Raw genomic sequence first — 24,547 nt, 5'->3', positions numbered from 1 at the left:
CAAAAATCCAAATGGCAATTCTGGGAGCGATTTACTCATCAATGACTCTCAAAATATAGAATATCTCTAAAAACAACCAACATAGGATGCAACTCATACCATGCAGAATTAAGAGCCATTAACAAAGCACTGCAACATTTGATAAACAAAACCCAAAGGAATTTATATTTTTCACAGATTCCTTAGCAGCCATTCAGGCTATTAAGAACTGTTACACTAGCCATCAAAAAACACTTAGAGACTTAGCAAAAAACATAAACTACATAAGGATTCTGAAATAATTTTCCAATGGATTAAAGGGAAACGAAACCACAGATGAAGTAGCATAAATGGCTGCAACATCAAGTGATACCACAGATTTTGATTTTTTTAAAACTACTCAAAAAGAAAACGTAAAAAGAATTATTCTCCAGGACCTGACTCACCATTGGTAATTCAGCAGAAAAACCAGGAGCTACCATCAACTCCAAGTTTAATCACTGTGCCACTACCATGCTCTTTCACCTCAAGAACGGTCACACTAGACCAATCCAGTTTAGCAATGCCAAAAAAGTCTTCCCCATCTGCAAAATCTGTAACATCGAGGAAGCATGACCACTGCATTTACTAATTTGTATGAATATTTCTAAATGTAAACTTTATAACAACCTAGAAAAAGTGCTGTATAAAATACATGAATTTGACCTCTATGATCTTGTGTAATAATAACATAGGATAATCATGATAATAGTAATAAAGTTGTGCTATCCTTCTTCACAAATAGACTCTGATCATTTACTACATTAACTTCTTGACTCTGTGCCTTCTCATAAAAATACCCTTTCTTAATGCCCAACACCAAATCCATTCAAATGCAATCCATCAACTTTAAACCATTCCAACTTTCTTTCAAATTCACCCCACAGATTTACAAATTTGAATCCCCTTTGCCTCACACAACTCAGTCATCTTGCTATTCATTATCTCTGCTCTCCTTAATTCCCTATTGTCATATCTGGACAACACTCTATGACTTTTCCAACAACACTATTATTCTTTACCTGCCGCAGTAACTTCCTGAAGTCCCTATTAACATTCTTTTTTTTCCCCAACTAAGTCTTTTGTGCCCATGACTACCACTAATTTTGATGCCCAATCTTTCCTTTTCTACACCGCATCAGTTATTTGTTTCTTTGTTCCACCAGGATAGCATGTTTTGTGCACTTTATTAGTCATCACACCTCTAATGATTCAGTCCCCCATACAATGATATACGATTGTCCTTTAATTCTTTCGTTATACTACTAACTTCCTCCTTCTCATTCTCATCAGCCAATCTCTTCTTTAGATGTTTAATATCCTATTCCAGATGTTTCATTTCGCTTTTCATTTTCACTAATTTTTGTTTAAGCTCTTCTGCTAGGTCCTGACTCTTGCTCTCATTTTTAATTGCTCTAATCTATCAAGACACTTTTCACATACGTTAATGCTTTCCTTTTTCTTGTTTACCCACAACAGTCTACAAATCTTTCACATTTTTAATCTGTTAATCACCATTGCACAAGGGTGGTGCAGAAACTGTTGTTTCCAACTATTGACCTTCAGTATCTCTGGAGTCCTAACTTCTCCAAAATCCCTTCTCCTTCTCCTTGAAGATTTTGGAGAAGTTGGTTAGGGCTTGCATTCAGAAATGGGTTGACAGAGAATCTATGCTTTGTAATGAACAGCATGGGTTTACTAAGGGAGGGTAATGTTTGAGCAACTTCATCACATTCTATAATAATGCTACCGTTGAGTTAGACAAGGGGGGGATGGATGCACCACACCATGATATTTTTAGATTTTGCTAAGGCTTTTGACAGAATACAGCATGGAAGACTGTTGCATAAATTGGAGAATATGGGATGTGATTATAAAATATTACTGTGGATAACAGGATGGCTAAGCTGTAGATATCAAAAAGTAGTATATGGGAGATGTGCGTCTGTGAGATTTGAGGTAACTAGTGGTGTACCACAAGGATTAATCCTTAGTCCGTTGTTAGTCAATCTATACATTAGTGACATTGAGACGGATTTTATAGGAGACACAGCTGTTTGCTGTTGATACAAAGATAGGCAGGATAATCTGGAAAGTAGCTGATGTGCAATACCTGCAGAATAATTTGAATAGGGTGGAATTGTGGGCATGTGAAAATGGCTGTGAGTTCAATGTTAGTAAAGCTATGCACTTTGGTTTGATTAAATATCCAGTGTCATATTATATTGATGGGATTATTCTAGACGAATCAGGATTCATCTTAGAGCTTTAGTAGACAGAAAGTTGAAGTTCAAGAGCCATATAAAGATTACAAATACAACTCAGAGCATAATGCAATGCTGAAACAAAGTTTGACATGTAAAGATAAGGAAGTCATTTTTCCCCTTTACAAAGCCTCGATAAAGCCTCACTTGGACTGTTATGCACAGGTCTGGTCTCCCATTTTCTATGGTGATTCTGATACAGTGGAGAGAGAGAGAGAGTGAGTGCAAATGACAGTTTTAAAAATGATATCAGGATTATATAATACAGGTTATGAAGACAGATTGAGAATTTGTACCCTGCAGACACTAGAAAAAGAGGGATGATGTGATTGAGACATGAACTTCTGAAACGGTCATATAGGATATCAGTAGATGAAATTTTTCATTTTATGGAGGGTGGGTGAAGGATGAAAGGGCAAAGGTTAAGGTTCAGAATGAATGTTGTCAAGAAGCAGTGAGAGCTTGTTTTTTTCACTCACAAAATGGTGCATGATTGGAAAGAATTGCCATTGGATGTGGTGAGTGCAGGTACTGTGAAGGAATTCAAAAACAGGTGTATGGCAGCTGGTGCTGGTAATATAGCCTCCCTTGATTTCCTGACTCCCTGGAGGTCTCTTAATAGTAATAAGTAAAGCTTTATTTTTATGGAGCATCCTTAGAATGTTTTTTGAGTATAGCTTTTTTAAATTATGTTTATTAGCACTAAAATATTAATGAAATGATCATATTAGTATTATTTGTCTACCTTTGCTGTATTTGAAGTATGATCTTTAGCAAAATGAAGTCAAAATTGTAAATCTAGATGAGGAAGAATGTACGATGAATGCTCGTATATTATATTTTGATAAGTAAAATTGTGTGGTAGAACTTCATTGAAGCCTAAAAAAATTTTTAAAGCCTGAATAAGTGTGAAACGAGGACTAAATGTAAAGACAGCTGGAGTTTGCAATAAGCGATGGTATCAGTAATAAATATGCCTTGAGCTGTATGATGAATACATCATTCATGTAGCGTAACTGAAGTTTAGATTGTTATTTTCGTTAATAAAGTTTAGATCATTATTAAGGTTAGATTGCCTGGGTTTTCAATCTTTGAAATAGACTAACAGTATTGTACTGTACAGTTCATGTTGTATTATAACTAGCATAGAATGTCCAAGATCTTCATGCAGCAGGCTTTTGTTAGACCAAATTTCATATAATTAATTTTTTCATTTAAAAAAAAATGAACTAAAAGAAAGGAAACTTCATATAGAATTACACCTTGTGTCTTATTTATCAATTAGGTTTTTTTTTTTTTGAACATTTTTCAATGACTTTTGGAATGCTCTGATAAAGAAACAAACTGTAGTCAGTAGGCTACAGTTTGTTTCTTTGTGTAGGCCATTTTTGCACACGGCTACTTGGCAATTTACTCTTTTGTGTATGTTATTAGCCCATATTTCTGTTTTCTTTTTTGAAACATGTCCTAATATGCATATTTCTCCCGACTGGCCTGTTTGTCACACATAGCAAATTCCATATGAACAAATATACTTTTATTATTATTATTTTATGGCATCTCTATAGAGTCCAGAGACTCATCGCAGGAGACCCAAATCAACCATCCTATCATACCTCTCCTTGAATCCATTCACCGTCAGGGAACTCGCAACAAATTCTGGTAATTCATTCCACTCTCTACACAAAAAATCTGGTCCACACACCCTTTATTAACTACGCTTCCATGGATGGTCCCTGACTAATTTTTCAATATATGACTATTTGTCATATATTGAAAAATTTCGCCTGCATCAATTTTATAAAACCCCTTTAATATCTTAAAAGTTTCTATCATGTCCCCTCTTTTCCATCTATCTACTAAACTTTATAACCCACAAACCTTCAACCTGTCCTCGTAGGGAGTATTCCACAGACCTACCACCATCTTGTTCACTCATCTCCAAATCTTTTCGACCATAATAAATTTAGTTTAATCCTTTATCCAAGTGTTTGCAAACAAAATTTGTGCCTGAAGTATCTTTAGGACTGAGGCAACTCGTAGTTTTTTGTTTAGGAGTGTCCCTTATTTTAAATAAAGGCTATAATTACTCAAAAAAGGGTATATATATTTTAGGGCATTATGGGTGAGTATAGAAGGCAATTATAGCAGAATAAAAAAGTTGGAAAAATTTTGTACATACCTGTTTTTTTTCTTTTTTCTTTTTTTTTTAATGTTGAGCCCATACACAGGAGGTTGGTTGGTCAACCTATAGTACATTAGTAACGTGTATGGGTAGTGGGTTGGGAAAGGAGGAATTTGTTTACATTTGATTTGAATGACTTTAAATTGTATTCCTTGGGAAACACAGCAGGTGGGAGACTGTTCCACAGTGCAGCAGTTGCAGGGATGAAGGAAGCGAAAAAGAAACTTGTTCTGTTTGTTCCTAGGTGTACTGTGAAGGGATGTGCAGCAGCTGCACGTGTTCCAATGAGCTTAGTACTGAGCGGAGGAATTATTGATGTTATTTCAGATGAGCATTTCCCATGGAAATATTTGCAGAGTATACATACTGCAGCAGAAACCATACGTCTGTGAAAGTGGGGGGAGAGAGTAGGTAAGGGATGGATCACTGATAAGTCTAATAGCTCTCCTCTGTATTGAGTCGAGCATTTTGAGAGAGTTTTTAGGGGCCCCACCCCATATGTGGGAGCAGTATTCAATAGCTGGGCGGATTTGTGATTTGTATAATGTTAATAGCTGTTTGGGGATGAAGTAATGTTTAGCGAAAGAGAAATCGTAGTTTTTTTTGAGGCTGAGGATGTGATGGTTGTGATATGTTTATGCCAGGAGAGGTTTCATGTTGAGGGTGATTCCAAGAAGTGAGATCTCAAACTGTCTGGAAATTTGGGTATCGTCAAAAAGGATACTGGGAAAAAATGGTTCTTTTTTATGGGAAATAGTACAGAACTGGGTTTTATTGGCGTTGAAATTTATGAGGTTATCCGAACTCCATTGTAGAATGGCTTGGAGGTCGGAGTTGAGGGTGGTGGTGGTGGTTGATGTTCTGTAGGTTGAGGTGAGTTGTGCAGGGTAAGGCTTATCAAAATGCAAGCAAGGAGTGTGGTGTGCTGTCGTCTGCAAAACTGTGTATTGGGTTGGAGGGCAATTGCAGTAGGTCATTGATATATAGCAGGAAGAGGGTTGGTGAGAGGACAGAACCTTGTGGGACCCCAGCATTAATTGAATGGTGAGAGGATAGGGAGCTGTCCACCATCACACACAGTGTGCGTCCAGACAGAAAGCTGGCAATCCAACTACAGAAGTTCTGGGTCAGACCGAATGATGATGCACTTGAATAAAGGATTAAACTAAATTTATTATAGTCTAACCAAGTGGAAAATAAACTTCTAACATCTTTCTCTAAATCCAGAGTAATTTAATAATAAGGTGGTACACCTTTTGGAAAATCGTATAAGTAAATATGAACCTCTCCATTGGTGGGAGCCAGACCCAGAAGTGGTGATACTAAGGCAGAAGCAATGGAGAGGTCATATTTACTTATATGAGTTGCCAAAAGGTGTACCACCTTATTATTAAATTACTCTGGATTTAGAGAAAGATGTTGGAAGTTTATTTTTCACTTGGTTAGACTATAATAAATTTAGTTTAATCTTTTATCCAAGTGTTTTGCAAACTTTGTTTGCAAAACACATAAAACTTGGATAAAACAGTTGGTCCACCTCAATTATTATAATTATGGCTATTATAGCCTGTTTTTTGTTTAGGAGTGTCCCTTATTTTAAATAAGGGCTATAATTACTCAAAATAGGGTATATATATTTTAGGGTATTATGGGTGAGTATAGAAGGAAATTATAGCAGAATAAAAAAGGTGGAAAAATTTTGTACATACCTTGTTTTGATACTGGGATGTCTTCCAATTCCATGATCCTGCTGAAGGTTGTTTATAACAAGAGGGGGTGGGGTGGAGGAGGAAGGGAGCGTGGGGGATGGAGGAGGAAGGGACTGTGGGGCGGGGTGTTTTGATATGGGAAAATAAATTTGGAAACCTGAGTTTTGTATTAATAATATATATATAAATATATATATATATTATTGTGGAACGGGGTGCAGACCGTTTCGGTCGACTCACTATCTCGCAACATTTTCGGAATGAGTGTAACCCCCCCCCCCCCCGTTATAAACAACCTTCAGCAGGATCATGGAATTGGAAGACATCCCAGTATCAAAACAAGATATGTACAAAATTTTTCCACCTCTTTTATTCTGCTATAATTGCCTTCTATACTCACCCATAATGCCCTAAAATATATATACCCTTTTTTTGAGTAATTATAGTCAATGTATTTAAAATAAGGGACACTCCTAAACAAAAACAGACTATAATAGCCATAATTATAATAATAGTGTTTAAGTGGGAATTTTCTCAGAAACTATACCTAATAATACTTAATTTTTATGATATATATGGTGCAATGAGGAGGAATGTAGCTAGCGACTTGTATGAATGGACTTCTGTATACACTAAGAGGTAGAAGCTTTTTTTTTTTTTTTTTAAGCAATCAAAACATTTAGGAAGGATAATTTTCCTTCATTTTTAAGTTCTAAAGTGAATTTAATTTTGTTGAAAAGAGTTGATTGATGAAAGAAAATTGGGTATATCAGAAACACTATTTCCAAATAATAAATATGTCTTCTACATATCTCCACCAGAGTTAAAGTTTTGATTTGTAGATATGAAAAAATGTGTTTCAAAGTTTTCCATGAATAAGTCAACACGTGGAAACGGAGGGCCTTCCCATTGCAAGACCAGATAGCTGCTCGTAAATTTTCCCATTCCATCTGAAATAATTTGACTGGAGATAATGCTTAAATAGTTGAGAGAGATCAGGAAGGAACAGATCAACTATAAGTACCATAAGTTTGTCCACAGGAACATTGGTGAACAAGGGTACATGGAACCCGACTGCATTTGATATTTGTTGTTTGCACAGTTATGCTGAAAGTTGTTATATATCAGTTACTGATTTTCATTAGGATTCTGGGTTCTTTTTTATCCTTTTGAGCATATAGATTTAAAATGATGGATATTAAGTTATCAAAATCTCTTTATGTTAAATGTTTAAAAGGCAATTATTATTTAATTGCATGACTCTGTTCTCATCCATGTGCAGTTAAATTCTTTTTGAATCTTCTCTCTTCTTAAATCACTGACAATTTTGTGACATTTTTGGAAACATATTTTGTGGCTTCATTATAAAGATACTATATTGTCTTATGGATCAATTAATTTTGCAAATCTTTAAATAAAGAAAATTTTTTATTTTACTTTTTATTTCTTTTTTATTTTTACTTGCCTAAGCAAATATACATGGCATTTTTTTTGGCTAGCATATTTCATACTTTCTCTATGTGGAATATACTTTGGAAAAACAGTTGGCCTTTTTTATTTTTTGACAGCAAGGAAAAAAATGTTTGAAATTTATATTTTCTTTTGTTTCAGTTTTTAAATATTGTGTATTTTTTAATTTTTTTAAATTAATTTAAATTATTTTTTTAAAATTTTTTATAAAGTAAACTAAAATAGGATATGGATGTAACTGCATTTTTCATTGCATTTCTGGTTTTCACTTATGGTAGAATTTGTTTTTGGCATATCGATATTGCAGAAATTTAGATTTATATCAGGTCATATACCATGTGAAGCTTTTTGTTTCTTTTACTTTTTCATTATGCTATTAAATGTAATATAACTAGTGATTTCACTTCTACTACTAGTTTCAAATTATTATGTTTTGTAGAAAATGGAATAATCCTTTCCCAAAATATGATCAGAGAAGAAGAAAGGCTCCATTCTCACTCTCTTGAAGAAGAAAGAAATTTAATTAAAGAGGTAATTTAATATATTGACTTTAATTTTTTATCACTTTCTTATATAAAAAAAAGGTGGATATGTAGGGAGAAAAAAATATATATTAATCTTGAATATAATTTTATAGCTAGTATCTTTCCAGTGGTCATTATCAGTATAATCACCACATTTCTTGGATAAATGGTATGCAGAATTTTGTACTCATCCAACATAACACTTTCACTGCTGTTTATTAGAAAGAATGGTTTTAGTTGCTGGAGTCACCATGTGGTGCTTTCATTCTCTGTTTCTTAATTTAAGGACTAATTAATATAGTCACCTGTTGGCATAGGCAATAGTTTTATTATCAGCCAGTTTAGTAGTCCAAATAAAATGTAATTCAGTCCCTAGAATTTTGAAAATATTAATGAATGGTGAAAGTGTTATGGTTTTCTATCACAGTTTTCATTGAAATGATCTTTTTTAAAATCTGGTTTCATTAACATGCGCATTAAGCTTTAGGTCTTGGTCTTCCTCATCTTTTGCTTACATTTTATCTTTATTGTCCCATTCTGTTTAAGTGCCCATTTCATTTTAGATTAGATTTATCTTTAAATAATGAATAATAATGTGAGGTTTATTTGTAATATATTAATTTTTAACATGATTCTTCCATCACAATTAATTCTTTCTCTCAGAACATTTTCTATATGTAATCGTCAGTGCTTTGATCAGCTGTTTAATGATTTTTCTGGTAACATGTAAATAAATAAATAAATAAATAAAATTCTGAACAAGAAATCATCGACCAAGCTTTGGTTAAACTTTTAATTTGTGTAATCTTTTTGCCATATATTATCAGTTTCTTTTGGGCTCATATATTGATAGACAATAAATATACTTCAATTCAGATTGCAAGCATCTGAATTGAAGACTACTGTGTGTGTGTGTGTGTGTGTGTGTGTGTGTGTGTGTGTGTGTGTGTGTGTGTGTGTGTGTGTGTGTGTGTGTGTGTCTTTGTGATTCCTGTCCATGAAAGGCTCTTTTCTCCACTTTTAATGCTGTGGATTAACTAAAGGTTAGGTTATCTGGAAAAAACCTTGTATTTACCCTCGCAAGATAGTAGTCTCACTGGGTGGCAATCATCTTCATCTACTACTTAGACTTTCACCAAACATCCATGCCAACATGGATTCAGCTGCACAATTTTTTTAGTGAATCTCACCCATGAAGGGAAGTCAGCTTATAGTACATTAGTATTAGTACTATGGTTGATTAGATCCTGCATTAGAAACCAGACTTAAAATTTTTCAAGCACTTCAGACCTCCACAAGCTGGGCAATGGTCTTGCACCAGGCAATGAAATTCATTTTCCACCAAATAAAAATTTGACAGCAGATATACTATCCATTCAGCCAATCTGGCTAACTTTACTATTCATATTTAATTATGAATAATCAGTTTGGTTTATCTTCAATTAAGTTCCCCCCCCCCCCATCTTTACAAAGCAGTCTTTGCAAAGATTGGTTTCTTATTACAGTTCTCAAAACTGAGTAATGAAATTCTATTCTCAATTTACTTTTCTTGTACTCTAAATCTTACTTTCTGATTAAAAAAATAGCACTTCCAAAACATTTCTAGACTTATTGTAATGCTGAAAAGCATTCTTTACAACTGCTGTTTTTTAATAAAGAGTGTACAAACAAAGTTATTTTTAAAAAGGGTAAACAAAAGCATTAAAGAATGCTTTTGTTTACTGGCAATAGTGTTATCTTGTGAGTTGACTTCAGTTTAAAACAAGGGGTAAACGATATAAATATGTGGATAGTTTTCATCATTTATTTGCTTAATTGCACAATTTAACAACTTCTGAATACTGCTATTCAATCATATGACCCAGAAACTGAGAAGGAAAGAATGCCATCAGCTAATTCATTGTAACACAAAGTAAACTAAGAAAACTAATTTTGTTTACCTCTTTGGCCAAACGGTTAGTGTATCCACTCTCCAACACCCAAGCTCTGGGTTTTAATGCCATTGTGGATGTTTGTGGTTATTTTTAGGTGGGAGATGAATTTCATTGTCTGGTTCCATCTTTGGTCTCTAGAGTAGGGTTTCCTGATTATGTAAGAAAATAAAGAAAAAATACAAAAAATATATAAAATTAATAAAAATAGAAAAAAAAATCCTTATCCCACCCATTATTGGTGTACTATATTGTTAAATCTTGAATGAAAGGTTTAAATTGTCATAAAACATTTCATTCAGGATTTAACTAGAATACAAATAAATTTTCATAAAGAAGTACTTGTATGTAGGTATAAATAAAATTGTAAATAACTATATTATTAACTGTCCTATGTATAACTGAAAGGAATCGGATTTTTGTGAGAATTATATTAGAACAGGAAAGGTTAGATCGAAGTTCACATTGAAGTAATCTGCTTAAAGACATAACACGAGGCAGTTGCGAGGTCCGAGGTGCACGCGAGACATCCACGTGGAGAAGATAGTACCGAGTGCAAGGGGGGCTTAGGTGTCGAGCGGAATCAATGATGTAGGGGGAGAGCAGAAACGTGGGGGTATAAGAAGCTTAGCAGCGTGGGCTCTAGTCTTTTTTTTCTTCATCTCCCTTTGGCTTGCGGGTACAAGTAGAAGTGGCACGAGTGATCAGGAAGGACGATGGTCAGTGGCGGCTAAGCGACCAGGCGGCGGTCCAGTGCAGGCATATCTACAGTACAGCTAGACAGTCAGCGAGAAATGAAGCATCATGTCGAATCACGAGGACCTGTTCAGTTAGAGCAGTCTCACCCACATCGGCAAGAGGGTGATTCGTGAACGTAGTCACTAGAGGATCATATCTGAAGAAAATAGGCCGTAGAATGAGGTAACAAGCCATGCGCTCACAAAGAACTGATCGGGAGAAGATACCTGCACGAACCAGATGGTCGGTAATGTAAAATCTTTCTAGTTCCATTGTATTCTGAACTAAACTGAAGTGCGGAAAGGTGCTGATATATTATGTGATAAGACTTGATAATTAGTAACAGGACTCTAGTACTTAACCTATCAATAAATTACTGTAACTCTAAAAGTGCATAGCAGTAGAGTTTGACATTGAATAGTTGAGGTATGCCATTGTCTGTCAGCCTTAGATGAATGAAATAATCGCTAGCTTAATTGTGTTAGATGAGTAGAAGCAGGACAACTTAAATTTGATATTGTCTCATAATGTGATGAATAGATTGTAGTTCTATTTTGTCTAGTTAATAATTGTTACGTGCAAGTGTAATCAGTTTAATTAAGTGAACATTTGATAAATGTACAATGAGCTAAAGAATGAATAAACATTCATGTTTTCTTTATCTTATAAAGTTGTCTGATCTCTTCACCACTCACTAAAATCAGAACCTGTACAAATTCAAACGCAGGGGGGGGGGAATTGGTTACGACTGCATGTAGAATAAGTTTGTTAAGGATTTGTAATTGGGATTGCTGTTTGCTAGATTCTAGAGAATCATAAAATAGTCTGTGTATTAATTCCAGGACAAGGAGATTTTTCTTGTATAGGAAATAAGATAGCGCAGCGTTATCAAACAAATTTTTCTTAATTTTGAAAGGGAGTTAATTCCAGATTTTGCATTCAAAGAAGCTTGACTCTAGCCCGAGACAGACTCTTTGTCTGCTGAGCTTTGCACTCATAACCAACCAAAGGAATGGCCACTGAAGGGATAGGATTTAGCTAAAGCAGATTATAGTGGTAGAGGGGTCAAGGATATATAAATTGCTGTGTTTGTAGGTACTTCTATTTTTGAACGGAGTTGAGTAAGGATAATGGGAGAGGATTTCTAGCATACCATGAAACACTAAAACATAAGAAAACAATCAGTAATAGCGAAAACTAACAATATGGATTTATAACTTTCATAAGCGAAAGTCACAAAAAAATAAAAGATTGCTAGTTTGTTATCTCATAAATTCTATGAAATAACTAATTTCCTGATGGTATTTACCTCAAGTATCGTACAGGATATTTTGATCACTATCATACTTCTGAATACAGTTAAGTTTACATGATTATTATCTTCCTATTAACTGTTTTCTTTCAAATTTATGTTATTTGGAAGAATAATAGTAAATACTTACCTTTCTGTCTTTTAAGGCACCCCTAATTGTATCAATCCACCTAGATATTGGTCTCCCTCTGAGTCTGTTTCTGTTATCTTTCTATTAAATGCACATTTTGTTAACCTTAACTTCTTAGGTTAGTTACCACTTAGGTTAGTTCTGCTTACATGTTCCTTTCTATCATTTTTAATACAATTTTATTGTTGATTCCATCTGTGCTGTTATAGTCTTCAGTGAACTGTTTTGTTTGACCTCACACATCCATAAACAAAAATTGTATGGAATGACTGGTTGGCAGAGGGATCATTAAATGGTAGGGAGTCTAATGAATAAATTTATAGAATGAGAGAGAAATTATTCAGAACACTAAACAAGCAGTATACAAGACACTATTGAAATTATTTTAACTTATGGATCTGAGCTTTGGGTTGGTAATAATATATTTGATTAAAGACTAAAGATTACAAATTGAGAGTTCTGAATAAAATTAGTGAATAGATGATGTCACTGGTAGAATCATATTCAAAATTCGGATAATTAGGAACTTCATGTTAAAATAGAAAGATGTGTGAGCAGAGCTAATGTAAGATGGTCTAGTCACTTAAAGAAAGAAAAAGTTAGCAAAATAGAGATTCGATCCCGAGATTTCCAAGAAAAAGACTTAGAGGATGACTGTAATCTGTGTTGATTCATTCAATCAGAAGTGCCCTAGAAGAAAGAAATGAGATATGACAGTATTTGGAGTTGTGAGGTGATAGACTAATTTGTAGGAAAATTAATGATAGATGATTGAGATAAGTACTCTCTAGGTATCCTGCACACCTTCAGGATACATATGAGGAAATGAACAATGATGATGTGGCTGGCATTCATTCATTTGGATTTATAAAAAGTTATCTAATTCTCAATTGTTTTTCTGAAATTTTTTTTTATCCTTCAAAATTTCCTTTGTATTTATGAATAATTAGAAATAAGAATCAAGAATTATCTAATACTTGATTTCTATCTTTTCTATCAGTTGCTTTAATTTAAAGAAACTCAAGCAGTTTTGGTTTAGCTAGATCAGGGGGTTCCCAACCTTTTTGTTTCTTAGAGCACATTCTAAAATACCGGTAGGGCGACAGGCACCATCTATTTTTTTCAAGCAAATTTTTTGAATTCTTTTGTTAAATGAATACATACAAAGTTTACATTATAATCAAATGTTTTATTACTTAAAAGTTTGCATTATAAAAAAATGTAAATATATATATGTAAGTTAGTGTGATCTTTGGCATTGCATTTCATTAGCCAGTGCTTCATAATTAGGAGAATATGGTGATATTCCAGTTCTTAAACAATCATCAAGATACTCATCAGTGAGTCATGATCTATATTTTGATTTTATGATATTCATGGTTGAAAACAATGATTCGCAAAGGTATGTGGAACCGAAAAACAATTTTATCTTGTACACTGATCTTTTTAAGAATAGAAACTTTTATCTATCCACTAGATTACAGAAGTTTTCATCTGTTGTATGGGATTTTAGCGTAATGTCATTCTGAAAATCTAAAATTTCTAGCTCCAGTTCTTCAGCATTTACTTGAACAAGCTTTGCAATGCATGCAGCTATTTCCATTATATTTACTTGGCAAGTAAAAGGAATGATAAAAAAGGAGAACATTGGCTCGATGATAGTAAATTCCTGAAATCTCTTTTCAAACTGTTCTTTAAGCACTTGAAGATGTTTAACAAATGGTGACAAGTTAAATTCATTATCGCCTACCATTTTTTCATATTTGGGAAATGAACGGGAGTTCCCATCTGCAGATGCGATATCCACAAATCCAGTTTTGCTTTAAAAGAGTTTACAGAGCCTATCATTTTAGCGACATGTTTATCTTTTGTTTGCAACTCCAAATTTAAAGAATTCAATTTTTCCATGATGTCTGTGAGAAAATATAAATCCAACAGACAGCAATAGTCATTTAGTTCATCAAAATTTTCATTTTTGACATGAATATTTTTTTTTATTTCTTTAATTAAGCTTAAAAATATTGTAACGACTTTACCTTTACTGAGCCAATGTACTTCAGTATACAGGATGAGATTAAGTTCTTTATCTTCAATGTCTTGCAATAGAGCCTTGAAAAGTCTGTGTTGCAAAAGGGCTGCTTGAATGGAGTTGATTATTTTTGTAACAACTTTCATAACATGTCCAAAGGGCAGCATTTTACTGCACAAAGCTTCCTGGTGGATAATACAGTGGTAGGACATAAAGTTTGGAAATGAATGATCTTTCTTGCAGAGTGCAATAAATCCATTGATATTGCCAACCATTGCTTGTGCCCCATCAGTAGTTATCGCAGACAGCTTGTGCAAAGGCATATCTATCAACTTGGCGTATATTTTGAATGTATTATAAATATATCCACCCGTTGTTCATCCTTTCATGGGTAATATTTCCAGTAGATCTTCTTTTACAGTGAAGTTACTAAATACCATTCTCACCATAACTGCTAACTGTGCCGTGTCTGATACATCTGTTGACTCGTCAAAGTGTAAAGAGAACCAGTTACATATTTCCAAGTCACTTTTTAACTGAGTTTGCATGTCCATTGAAATTACATGTATTCTTATTGTGACTGTGTTATTTGGCAATTGTAAATCTTGTATTGCTGACATAATCTCACATTTGTTAGAAAATCCCTCAAATAAAAAATCGGCACCAGTCAAAAATGCTTCTTTTAACAACTCGCCATCTTGGAACGGTTTTTACTTCTTTGTGAGCATGTGAGAAATTTTTAAAGAAGCAATGGTGGCATTTTTTGATGTTACCACATGTCTAGTGAAAACCGACTGTTGGGCAGACAGGTTCGATTTTAGTTGATTTATTTTTTTCTTCTTATTTCAGATTTAAGTGGATAATTCGTATTAAAAGTGGCATGCATTGTCTGGAAGTGACGTTCAACATTATGTTTTTTCAGAATAGCAATGCTACTGCACAACAAACAAACACAATTATCTTTAAAATTAATGAAACTATGTTTCCTCCCAGTCAGTGTTAAAATTATAGGTTCATTGTCTTTTACTTGATTCACTCGTTTTAGGATTAAAAATCAAAATATTTCAAAAATTTAAGTACAAGACACTGTTAAAATTATGTGCATATAACTAGCAACAGATAATGAACAACTTCGAATGCACGTCTACTTTACATTGTATGCGTTTAATACTCATCATGTGTCATTAAAGCATGCGTCATATAGGATGCCATGAATTGTTGCGTGATGTGCACGTAATTATTTCAAACTATACAGTACACGGTTGAATAGCAGCAGGCACACACAAATTGGTTGACGGGCGCCATGATGCCTGCGGGCATAGGGTTGGGAATGCCTGAGCTAGATAATACATCATCATCATCAGATTCCTGCCATGTACCCTCAAGGGGTGTACAGAATATGATAGTACTACATGAAAAATTTACATCATTACTAACTTCCTCTCTACAATTTTCCTCCAAATCAGTCTGTTACTAGTCAAGACTCCAACATTACTAGATCTTATATTTCTATCGTCTAAGGCACTTTGTACCGTATCAATCCACCTATATCTTGGTCTTCCTCTGGATCATTTTCCTGCCAACTTGGCATAGAACGCTTGATTTGCTAATCTTCCCTTGCCCATTCTGTTTACGTGACATACCACCTCAGATTAGCTCTGCTGACGCATTCCTGGATGCTGACAATGTCAAGTTCTTTCCTAATATCCTCATTTTTAATATGATATTGCCATTGATGCCATCTGTTCATGCCCCTAATCTTTCTCAGGACTCTCATATCTGCGGTCTCTAGTCTTTGGTCAAGTGTTTTACTTCTGACCCAGCTCTCAGATCCATAAGTTAAAAATGGTTTGAACACTGTCTTGTATACAGCTAATTTAGTGTGTTCCGACTAATTTCTCTCTTATTCCATATGAATTTATTCAATTGACTTCCTACCATACCAGCTTTGTTGATTCTGTTGTCTATTTCCATATTTAATTTACCATCTTCAGTAAAAATCGTGCTTAAGTAGCTGAAATGTTTTACTTGTTCCACAGGTTCTCCATTCACAGCACAGTTGACGTTTTCAATGATTCTGCCTATTTTCATTGTCTTTGTCTTTTTATTGCTGACCTTCATACCATATTTTTACAACAGTTATTCAATTTAGTCAGAGAATCTTGCAGACTTGTAGTGGATTTATTTAGAAGTATAACATCATCCTTATAAAGCAAAGAGCTGACATTAACATCTCCAATTTTGATATCATGTGTAATACCACATTCCTTCATAATGTGATCCATATAGATAATGAATAACAGAGGGGATAATGTACATCCTTGTCTCACACCAGATTTAACATTAAACCATCTTCGTGTACTTCCTTCAATTCTAACTGCTGATTTACAACTCAAATAAAGACTAGATATTGCTTGATATAATGCCCCATTGACACCATACAACTGTTTCATTTTGAATATGCTTTTCTCTTGGCACCTTGTCATATGCCTTTTCCGGATCTATAAAACTTAAATACAGATCTTTGTTATATTCCCATGATTTCTCCACTGTTTGTCGTAAAGTGAAGATCTGATCCCGACAGCCTCTATTTCACCTGAATCCAGCTTGTTCTTCATCCAGCTTTTCTTCCACAATTCTTTTCAACCATTTCTCAAGTATACTTGCACATATCTTACCAGGAATGCTCAGTAGAGAAATACCTCTGTAATTCTCACATTCAGTTTTATTTCCCTTTTTATATATGAGTACTATGAGAGCTCTACTCCAATCGTCGGGAATTCGTCTCTCTGTCCAGGCTTTCTGAACTATGCAGTGGAGCCACTGTAAAACTTTTATACCACCATACTTCAGCATTTCTGGTCGAATATCATCTACTCCTGCTGCCTTTCCACATTTCAAGCCTTTGATGGCTTTTTCTACTTCAAGTATATGGATATGTATTCCTGACTGAGCTGTCATCACTGTTTTTTTTCATTTAGCAAATTTTCAAAGTAATTACTCCATACTTAAAGGATATCTTTTTCTCTCATTTTCATGTCACCTTTATCATTTCTGACTCCTTTTACAGCACTCTTTCCTCCGTTACTAAGCTTCTTCAACAATCTCCAGAATATTTTGCCAGCTTCTTGATATTTATTTTTTTATGTTCTTGCCAAAGTCCTCCCATGACTTTTGTTTAGCTAGTTTTACACAGTGTTTAGTATTCTTACATTTGTCTCTGTATTCTCTAAGAGCACATGCTGACTTATTTGACAGGAACTTTTGATATGCTTTCTTCTTTTCCTTCACTGCCTCTTTAACTTCCTGTGTCCACCACGGAGTCCTAATTTTTCTATCCTTGCAGACAACTTCACCACATGCCTCTCTAGCTGAATCAGTCAATGTTTACTTCAAGGTTTGGTTCCTGTTCTCAAACTGTTTCATTTTTTCTTCAATAATCTTTGTGTATTTTAGTCTACAGTTCACATCTGAGAGCTGCTCAACTTTTATTCGCTTTAAAACTTTCTTACATGTCATTCTTTTCAATATGAAATTCAATTTTATCTTGCTCAAGACTAAATAGTGATCACTTCCAATTTCAAATCCTCTGTACACTCTGGTGTCCTGCACCAGTGAGAAAACATCACTACCAACAATAACATAGTCAATGAGCCTTTTCTTATTCCTTGCCTCTTCTCTCCATGTGAATTTGTGCACATTTTTATGTTGGAACATGGTGTTAGTAATAACCAGTCCATGTCCTGAGCAGAAATCCAACAGGTATTTGCCATTATTATTAGCTTTGCTCTTTTCTCCAAAATTTCCCAAAACATTTTTGTATGTCTGACAATCACTTCCTACTCTGCTGTTTAGATCCCCAACAATGACCAACTTTTCCTTTTTCATTGTGTCAGTAGCTTTCTCTAGAGCCTCAAAAAATTCCTCCACTTCTACCTTAGTGTAACCTTCTGTGGGACCATAGGCACAAATAAGTGTCATTGTCCAGTTCCCCATTCTGATATTTGCCGAAATCACTCTACTTGACACTGCCTGCCATTCAAGAAGATGACCCTCATATTTTGTGTTAAATACTATGGTTACTCCTTCTTTTCATTGATTGTCATTTCCTGAATATAACATTTTGTATTTATTGCTCAGAAAGATCTCACAAGTTTTTATCTTTTTTGTTTCAGTCACCCCAATTATGTTGATCTGGTACTTATCTGATTCCTCCGCTAGCTCCATTTCTTTGCCATTCAGGCTTCTTATTACTATTATTATTATTACTATTATTACGGGCAACTCCAGGGAGTCATTAGACTCATCGAGGGAGGCCCCAAATCATATTCATCACAACTATTTGACATTCATACAGTATCTATCATACCTCGCCTTAAACTCATTCACTGTCAAAGCATCCACCACAGACTCAGGGAGTGCATTCCACTCATTCACTACTCTAAAAGTAAAGAACCCAGCTCTAACACCTTTACTAACCACACTTTTGCCCAGTTTCCATGGATGTCCCCTAGTCCTCCCACAACCAGCCCTGTTCTCAAAAATATCTTCTGAATTAATTTTATGGAAACCCTTCAGTAATTTGAATGTCTCAATCATATCTCCCCTCCTCCACCTATCAACCAATTTTTGCAACCCCCAAATCCTCAACCTGTTCTCATACGGTTCATTCCACAGACCTGCTATCATCTTGGTCACTCGCCTCTGGATCCTCTCCACCTCCTCCCCATCAAGAAGAAACCTAGGTGACCAAATCTGAGCACAGTAGTCTAGATGGGGTCTTATCAAGGCTCGATACAGAGGAACAATAACCTGCTTGTCTCTGCTTGTCAACGTATTCTTCAGCAACCAAGTGATTTGATGAGCTGTTTTGGTCACTTTTGCAATGTGTCCCCTAAATTTCAATTCCTTATCTACCAACACTCCTAAATCTCGTGCCTCATCAATTTCCTGGAGCACGGTTCCACCAATGCAGTAAACTGCCGCCAATCTTTTCACCCCAAAATGCATAACCTTACATTTTGCCACATTAAACTGACATCCATTCTCCTTAGCCCAGACCTCCAATCTATCCAAATCATCCTGCAAAATTTTGACGTCATCTGCATTCACTATTGCCCTACCCAACTTCGCATCATCCGCAAACAAATGAACTGTTCCTCTCAGATCATTTCCTATATCATTTATGAACAAATTAAACAGCAGTGGTCAAAGAACAGATCCTTGTGGCACACCACTAGTCACAGGCAGTCTTGTGGACTCTACTCCCGAGTAAACCACTCTCTGATATCTCTCCGTCAACCACCCTCCTATCCATCTCACCAACCCTATGTCCATTCCCATATGCTGCAATTTACTGATTAGAATTCCATGTGGAATCCTGTCAAAGGCCTTGGCAAGGTCCAGTAGAATCACCGTAAACCCATTACCCTTATCCAGTTCAGCCGTCACTGTGTTATAATACGTGAGCAAGTTACTGAGGCATGACCTACCCTTCACAAAACCATGCTGTCCCCGATACAGTATCCCATTTTCTTCTATCCAATCTTGTATTTTCCTCTTGACTATTTTCTCTAAGACCTTGACAATGATTCCTGATGTGCTAATCGGTCGGTAATTTACAACAGCAGTCTTGGAACCACCTTTATGCAGTGGAACTATTTTCCCCTCTTTCCACCTGCTCGGGACTAACCCAGACCCGAGACTCAAATTAAACAAAATGGTCAAGGGTACTGACAATTCTTTAGCTGCTTCTCGTACAACACGAGCTGGTATACCATCCAATCCCACAGATGTATTGACATTGAGGTTATGCAATAGACTACTCACCTCCACTTCATTAACCACAATTCCCGTATAATCTACTGGTTTATTCGTTTCTGCAATGTCACCACCTGGATGATATACTTTTGCAAAGTGCTCACTCAGTAACTCAACTATCTCAACTGATTCAGTTACCTCCCTACCATCGGCATTCTTTAAAATCAATCTGCCATGTACATTTTTCCTTTTACTTGCTACATATCTAAAAAACTGTTTAGGATTCTCTTTAGCCTGCATGGCCAATGTTCTTTCGTAATCCTTTTTTGCTTTTCTTACCACACTCGTCACCCTTCTGGCCTGCGCTTTATACCGTTCGTGTGCCTGCCGGTCACCCTTCTCCTTAAATTCCCTCCATAGTTGTTTCTTTTTTTGCAACTCAAGCTTAATGGTGTTATTCATCCATTTAACCCCTACTTGATTTATTATTCGGACTCTAGGTATACAGTCAGCCATTGCTTCATGCAAGCACTTCTTAACTACCTTCCATGCATTATCAACTTCTAGTCCTTGCAGTTGTACATGCCATGGCAGTGAACCAATCAAACTCCTAAGCTTGTCATACTTTCCGAACCGATAATTCCACATGTACCCTGTCTTAATTGAAAATTCTACACCTTTAGCCACCTCCCAAGTTAAGACCCTATGATCACTCTCACCGATTGGTGGCAATGTGGTCATATTTGTTACAGCCAAATCCTCAGATGTAATTACTAGGTCAAGCACTCTCTGACTCCTAGTATATTCCATTACATGCTGTCGCAGATAGTTATCCCTTAATAACCGCATAAAATCCAGTTCCTTCCTCCCGTGTGTCCTCTCCTCACTCCAATCAATGCGACCATAGTTGAAATCTCCCATAATAATCACCCTCCTTCCACCCATTTCTTCTATTTGCTTGTGCATACTGTCACCACCATCTTTTCCGTCACCTGGTCTATAGCAGCACCCAATTGTATATTTAGTTCTGCTAGCCACAATCTCACACCAAATGGCCTCAAATGTGCTCTTTTCTCTATCCTGCAATTCAACTTCTATTCTCCTTGGCTGGAGCTCATCAGCTATCATCAACAATACCCCTCCCCCCATTTTATTCTCTCTGTTATTCCTGAACACACTATACCCATCACATTCAATCCCACTAGTTATATCATCTACAGTCAGCCATGTTTCACTAATACCTATAACCTGTGGTCTGGAAGTGCCAACCATGGCCAAAAACTCTTCCTTCTTGTTCCTAATACTCCTAGTATTAGTGTACATGAATTTAAGATCCCCATTAGCCCCAACCCTACCTTGATGCCTTATATTAACTATCCCACTCAGATTTGTTGTCCTTATTTGCTCTGGCATATTATATTCATTCTTACATTCAACTGCCTCCATAAGGACTGTATCTCTACCCCCCCCCCAACAAATCTAGTTTCCCTGAATTTGCACATCCACTACATTCAGCAACACTTTCTCAAGTCTTCTTACACCGTAACCATTCAAATGCAAGCCATCCATCTTATATAGATCCTTTCGCCCATCAAACTCACTCCACAAATTCCACACCACTCGTCATACATAACCCATGCATAAAGTCATTTGCAATTATAGCCCTCCTTTTAAACATTTCACTGTCATACCGTGGCAAAAGACTAATCATTCTAACTCTCTCACTCTTTTCTTTTGCTACCTCAAACAATTCATTCAGGTCTTCTATCATTTCCATTTTATCTCCTTTCAAATCATTCGTACCTGCCACAACAATCATTTCTTTCACCCTTTCCTTTTGCTCTCTAATAGACGCAGTTACGTCCTTTATGGTCGCACCAGGTTGGTACAATTTTGTCAAATCCTCTACTAACTCACCTCGTACTAACGAGTCTCCATACAGCACTCTATCCTTCATTTTGTTCATGTTGACATTCATACGTCTATTTTTCCTGTCATACCTTTTATTATTGGTTGGTTCATTCAGTCTACTTTTGTTCATGCACTCTAGCTGCTGTTTTGCTCTTTCTATCGCACTATTCAACAACGCGATCTCACTCAATGCATCTATCTCATCTTTTTTGTTCTCTGAGAAACCATTTATACTATCATTCACACTTTCTACATTCACACTCTCACAATTTTCATGTACAACCTTGTCGTTTCTTGTCATATCCCTATTTCCTTCATTCTGAAGGTTGACAAAAATATCACACTCACGATCCGAAATACACTTCAATTCCGCATTCTCCCTACATTTTCTACACACATTCAATCCTTTATTATCATCTAACCACACTTCGACCGCACTCCGCAAAGCGTACATTTCATAGCTAGTACACTGACTCATTTCTTTTATGCTACCGTTCTTTGATAACGATGGCGAACATTCATTACTGGCCGCCATTTTCCTTCGCACAGGTGCCATACTTATCTGTAACGTGTTTTGTCAAATTATTCGTTATAACACACCAAAAATAGACGCACTAAAATACGCAAGGCAAACAAAACAAAACTACACAATATTAAGTAATTTGTATCGATAACTGAAAATGATACTTATCTTATCTGGAGCTTGCACGAACACTACACATTACGAATTCATCTAGCGGCGACTTCCCGACATAGATTATGTTATAAAACACTTTAGTACACTAACCACGCTAATAAAGCTCCAATAATATACCAAAATTAAACACTTAAGTCCATTAAATTGAATCCAAAACACCAATAAATCAACAAAAAACACAAATCTCTCAGGAGCTCTCCGATAGCACGTCCGTTCACCAGCTAGCCTCGACACCGAATCGGTGTTCAGATTTGTTCCAGTAGCTGACTTTTCGCTGTTCGCCCTGGTTCCCTGGCGAAAACAACGGGGTTCTTGTTTAACCAGGCAACACCCCAGCCGGCATGAAATTTTTTCATGTTGTACCATCACTTTGTATTTTGGTTTAACCAATAGGAATACAATTTGGGCGGCTAAATCCCAAATTGCCAGCCCATCCTTGTTCATTCAGTATCCAGGTAGATACCCAACAGGGTGCACCACAAGAAGGTGAGGATTGGACATTAGGTCAGAAGCCCTGGTCGGTTCTGCACATTCCTTTAAAGGCAATGTGGAAGTCTCCTCTCAGTTATACAGCTTTTACTCTTAAGCACCCTCTAGTTAATACATAAAAATCAAATATTAAATTCTCATAAATATTGATAATTATTACCATCAATTCAAATTTTACTGATTTTTATTTGATATTGCTTGCTCTAAGTCTAGACATCCCATACATAATCTTTGTCTCTTACAAGTTTTTTTTTTAATCTCTGAACTTTTGTCTGGACTGACTTGAAATTGTTATATATGTTAGTTTATTCTTTAAAGATTTATTCATTGATCATTTTGTGAATAAATTCACGAAACTGAAGAAATAAGGAAGGGAAGGAAGATCTGTATAACTTTCAAGTACTTTATTTCTCACCATGAGGAACTTTTTTGTTGCATTCTGGTGTTAAAATTTTTAAATACCCATGATTGCCTCTGATTTTAATGTTATGTTCTGTGAGTGATGGATGATAGATGTGGATGAGGCTCATTTAGAGCCCAGCACTATGGTCACAGATGACCCCATCCTGCTTCTGTAGTAATTATGACTCTCTTGATCATTTCTTGTCTTCTTCAACTAGTTTATTGTAAAGTAACCTGATTTTCCAAAAGGAAAAATCCTTACATCTGTACATGACTGGCTAATTTGCCTTACACACCTAAACAACCAACACCCCAGAATCAAATTTACCCTGGAAGAAGAAAGAAACAACCGCCTTCCTTTCATAGACACACTAGTCACCTGCCAACCTGATGGAAGCTTGGTTTTCTCAGTCTATAGAAAACCCTCCCATACAGGTAGATACATTCACCAACAATCCCCCCCCCCCCCCACAACAATATGGAGTCATTAGATACTACAATATGGAGTCAAGATACTACACAACAGGGCTAAACTTATCTGTTCAAATGACAAATGCCCTAACCACAGAACTAAACCATATTCTCAACACTTTCTCAGCCAATGCCCCCCCCCCCAAAAAAAACCTAGAATATATTGAAACCAATACCCCCCCCTCACAACAAGGATTACTCTAAATCCATCACCATACCCTATATCTGAGGCACTTCGGAAAAAATTAAAAAAAAAAACATGACTTAACTTCTTGTTATACATATAAAAAATTGGCATCCCTTATCTGCTCTATTAAAGACCAACCTGCCCCCCCCCCAGACCTACCTGGTGTATACCAGGTCCCTTGCAGGTGCAAGCTACTGTGACCAAACAGGCAGGACAGCTAATATCAGAATTTCTGAACACAAGGACTGCATCCGGTTTCACCAATACAGCCACTCTGGTCTTGCAGACCATGCGCTGGATACTCTCCATAGAATACGGTG

The 24,547-nt window shown here is 35.9% G+C and overlaps 1 protein-coding gene across 4 annotated transcripts in view; it reads left to right on the top strand.

Annotated features, from left to right (window-relative positions):
• The window catches only part of LOC150098782 (lymphoid-specific helicase-like), a 310,277-nt gene that overhangs the window by 68,937 nt on the left and 216,793 nt on the right, over positions 1–24,547 (top strand). For all 4 annotated transcript variants that reach the window (XM_090404891.1, XM_090404888.1, XM_090404889.1 and 1 more), the window contains one exon: positions 8,086–8,177. In XM_090404891.1, the coding sequence (XP_090261017.1) occupies positions 8,086–8,177 (92 nt within the window). The remainder of the gene's footprint in view (positions 1–8,085; positions 8,178–24,547) is intronic.

This window comes from Typopeltis vanoorti, chromosome 15 (genome assembly GCF_054136105.1).
Source record: "Typopeltis vanoorti isolate ZY-2024b chromosome 15, IOZ_Tvanoo_1.0, whole genome shotgun sequence".
Taxonomy (NCBI): domain Eukaryota; kingdom Metazoa; phylum Arthropoda; class Arachnida; order Uropygi; family Thelyphonidae; genus Typopeltis; species Typopeltis vanoorti.
The sequence above is the reverse complement of the archived record's forward strand: the minus strand, read 5'-3'. Positions and strand labels throughout refer to the sequence as shown.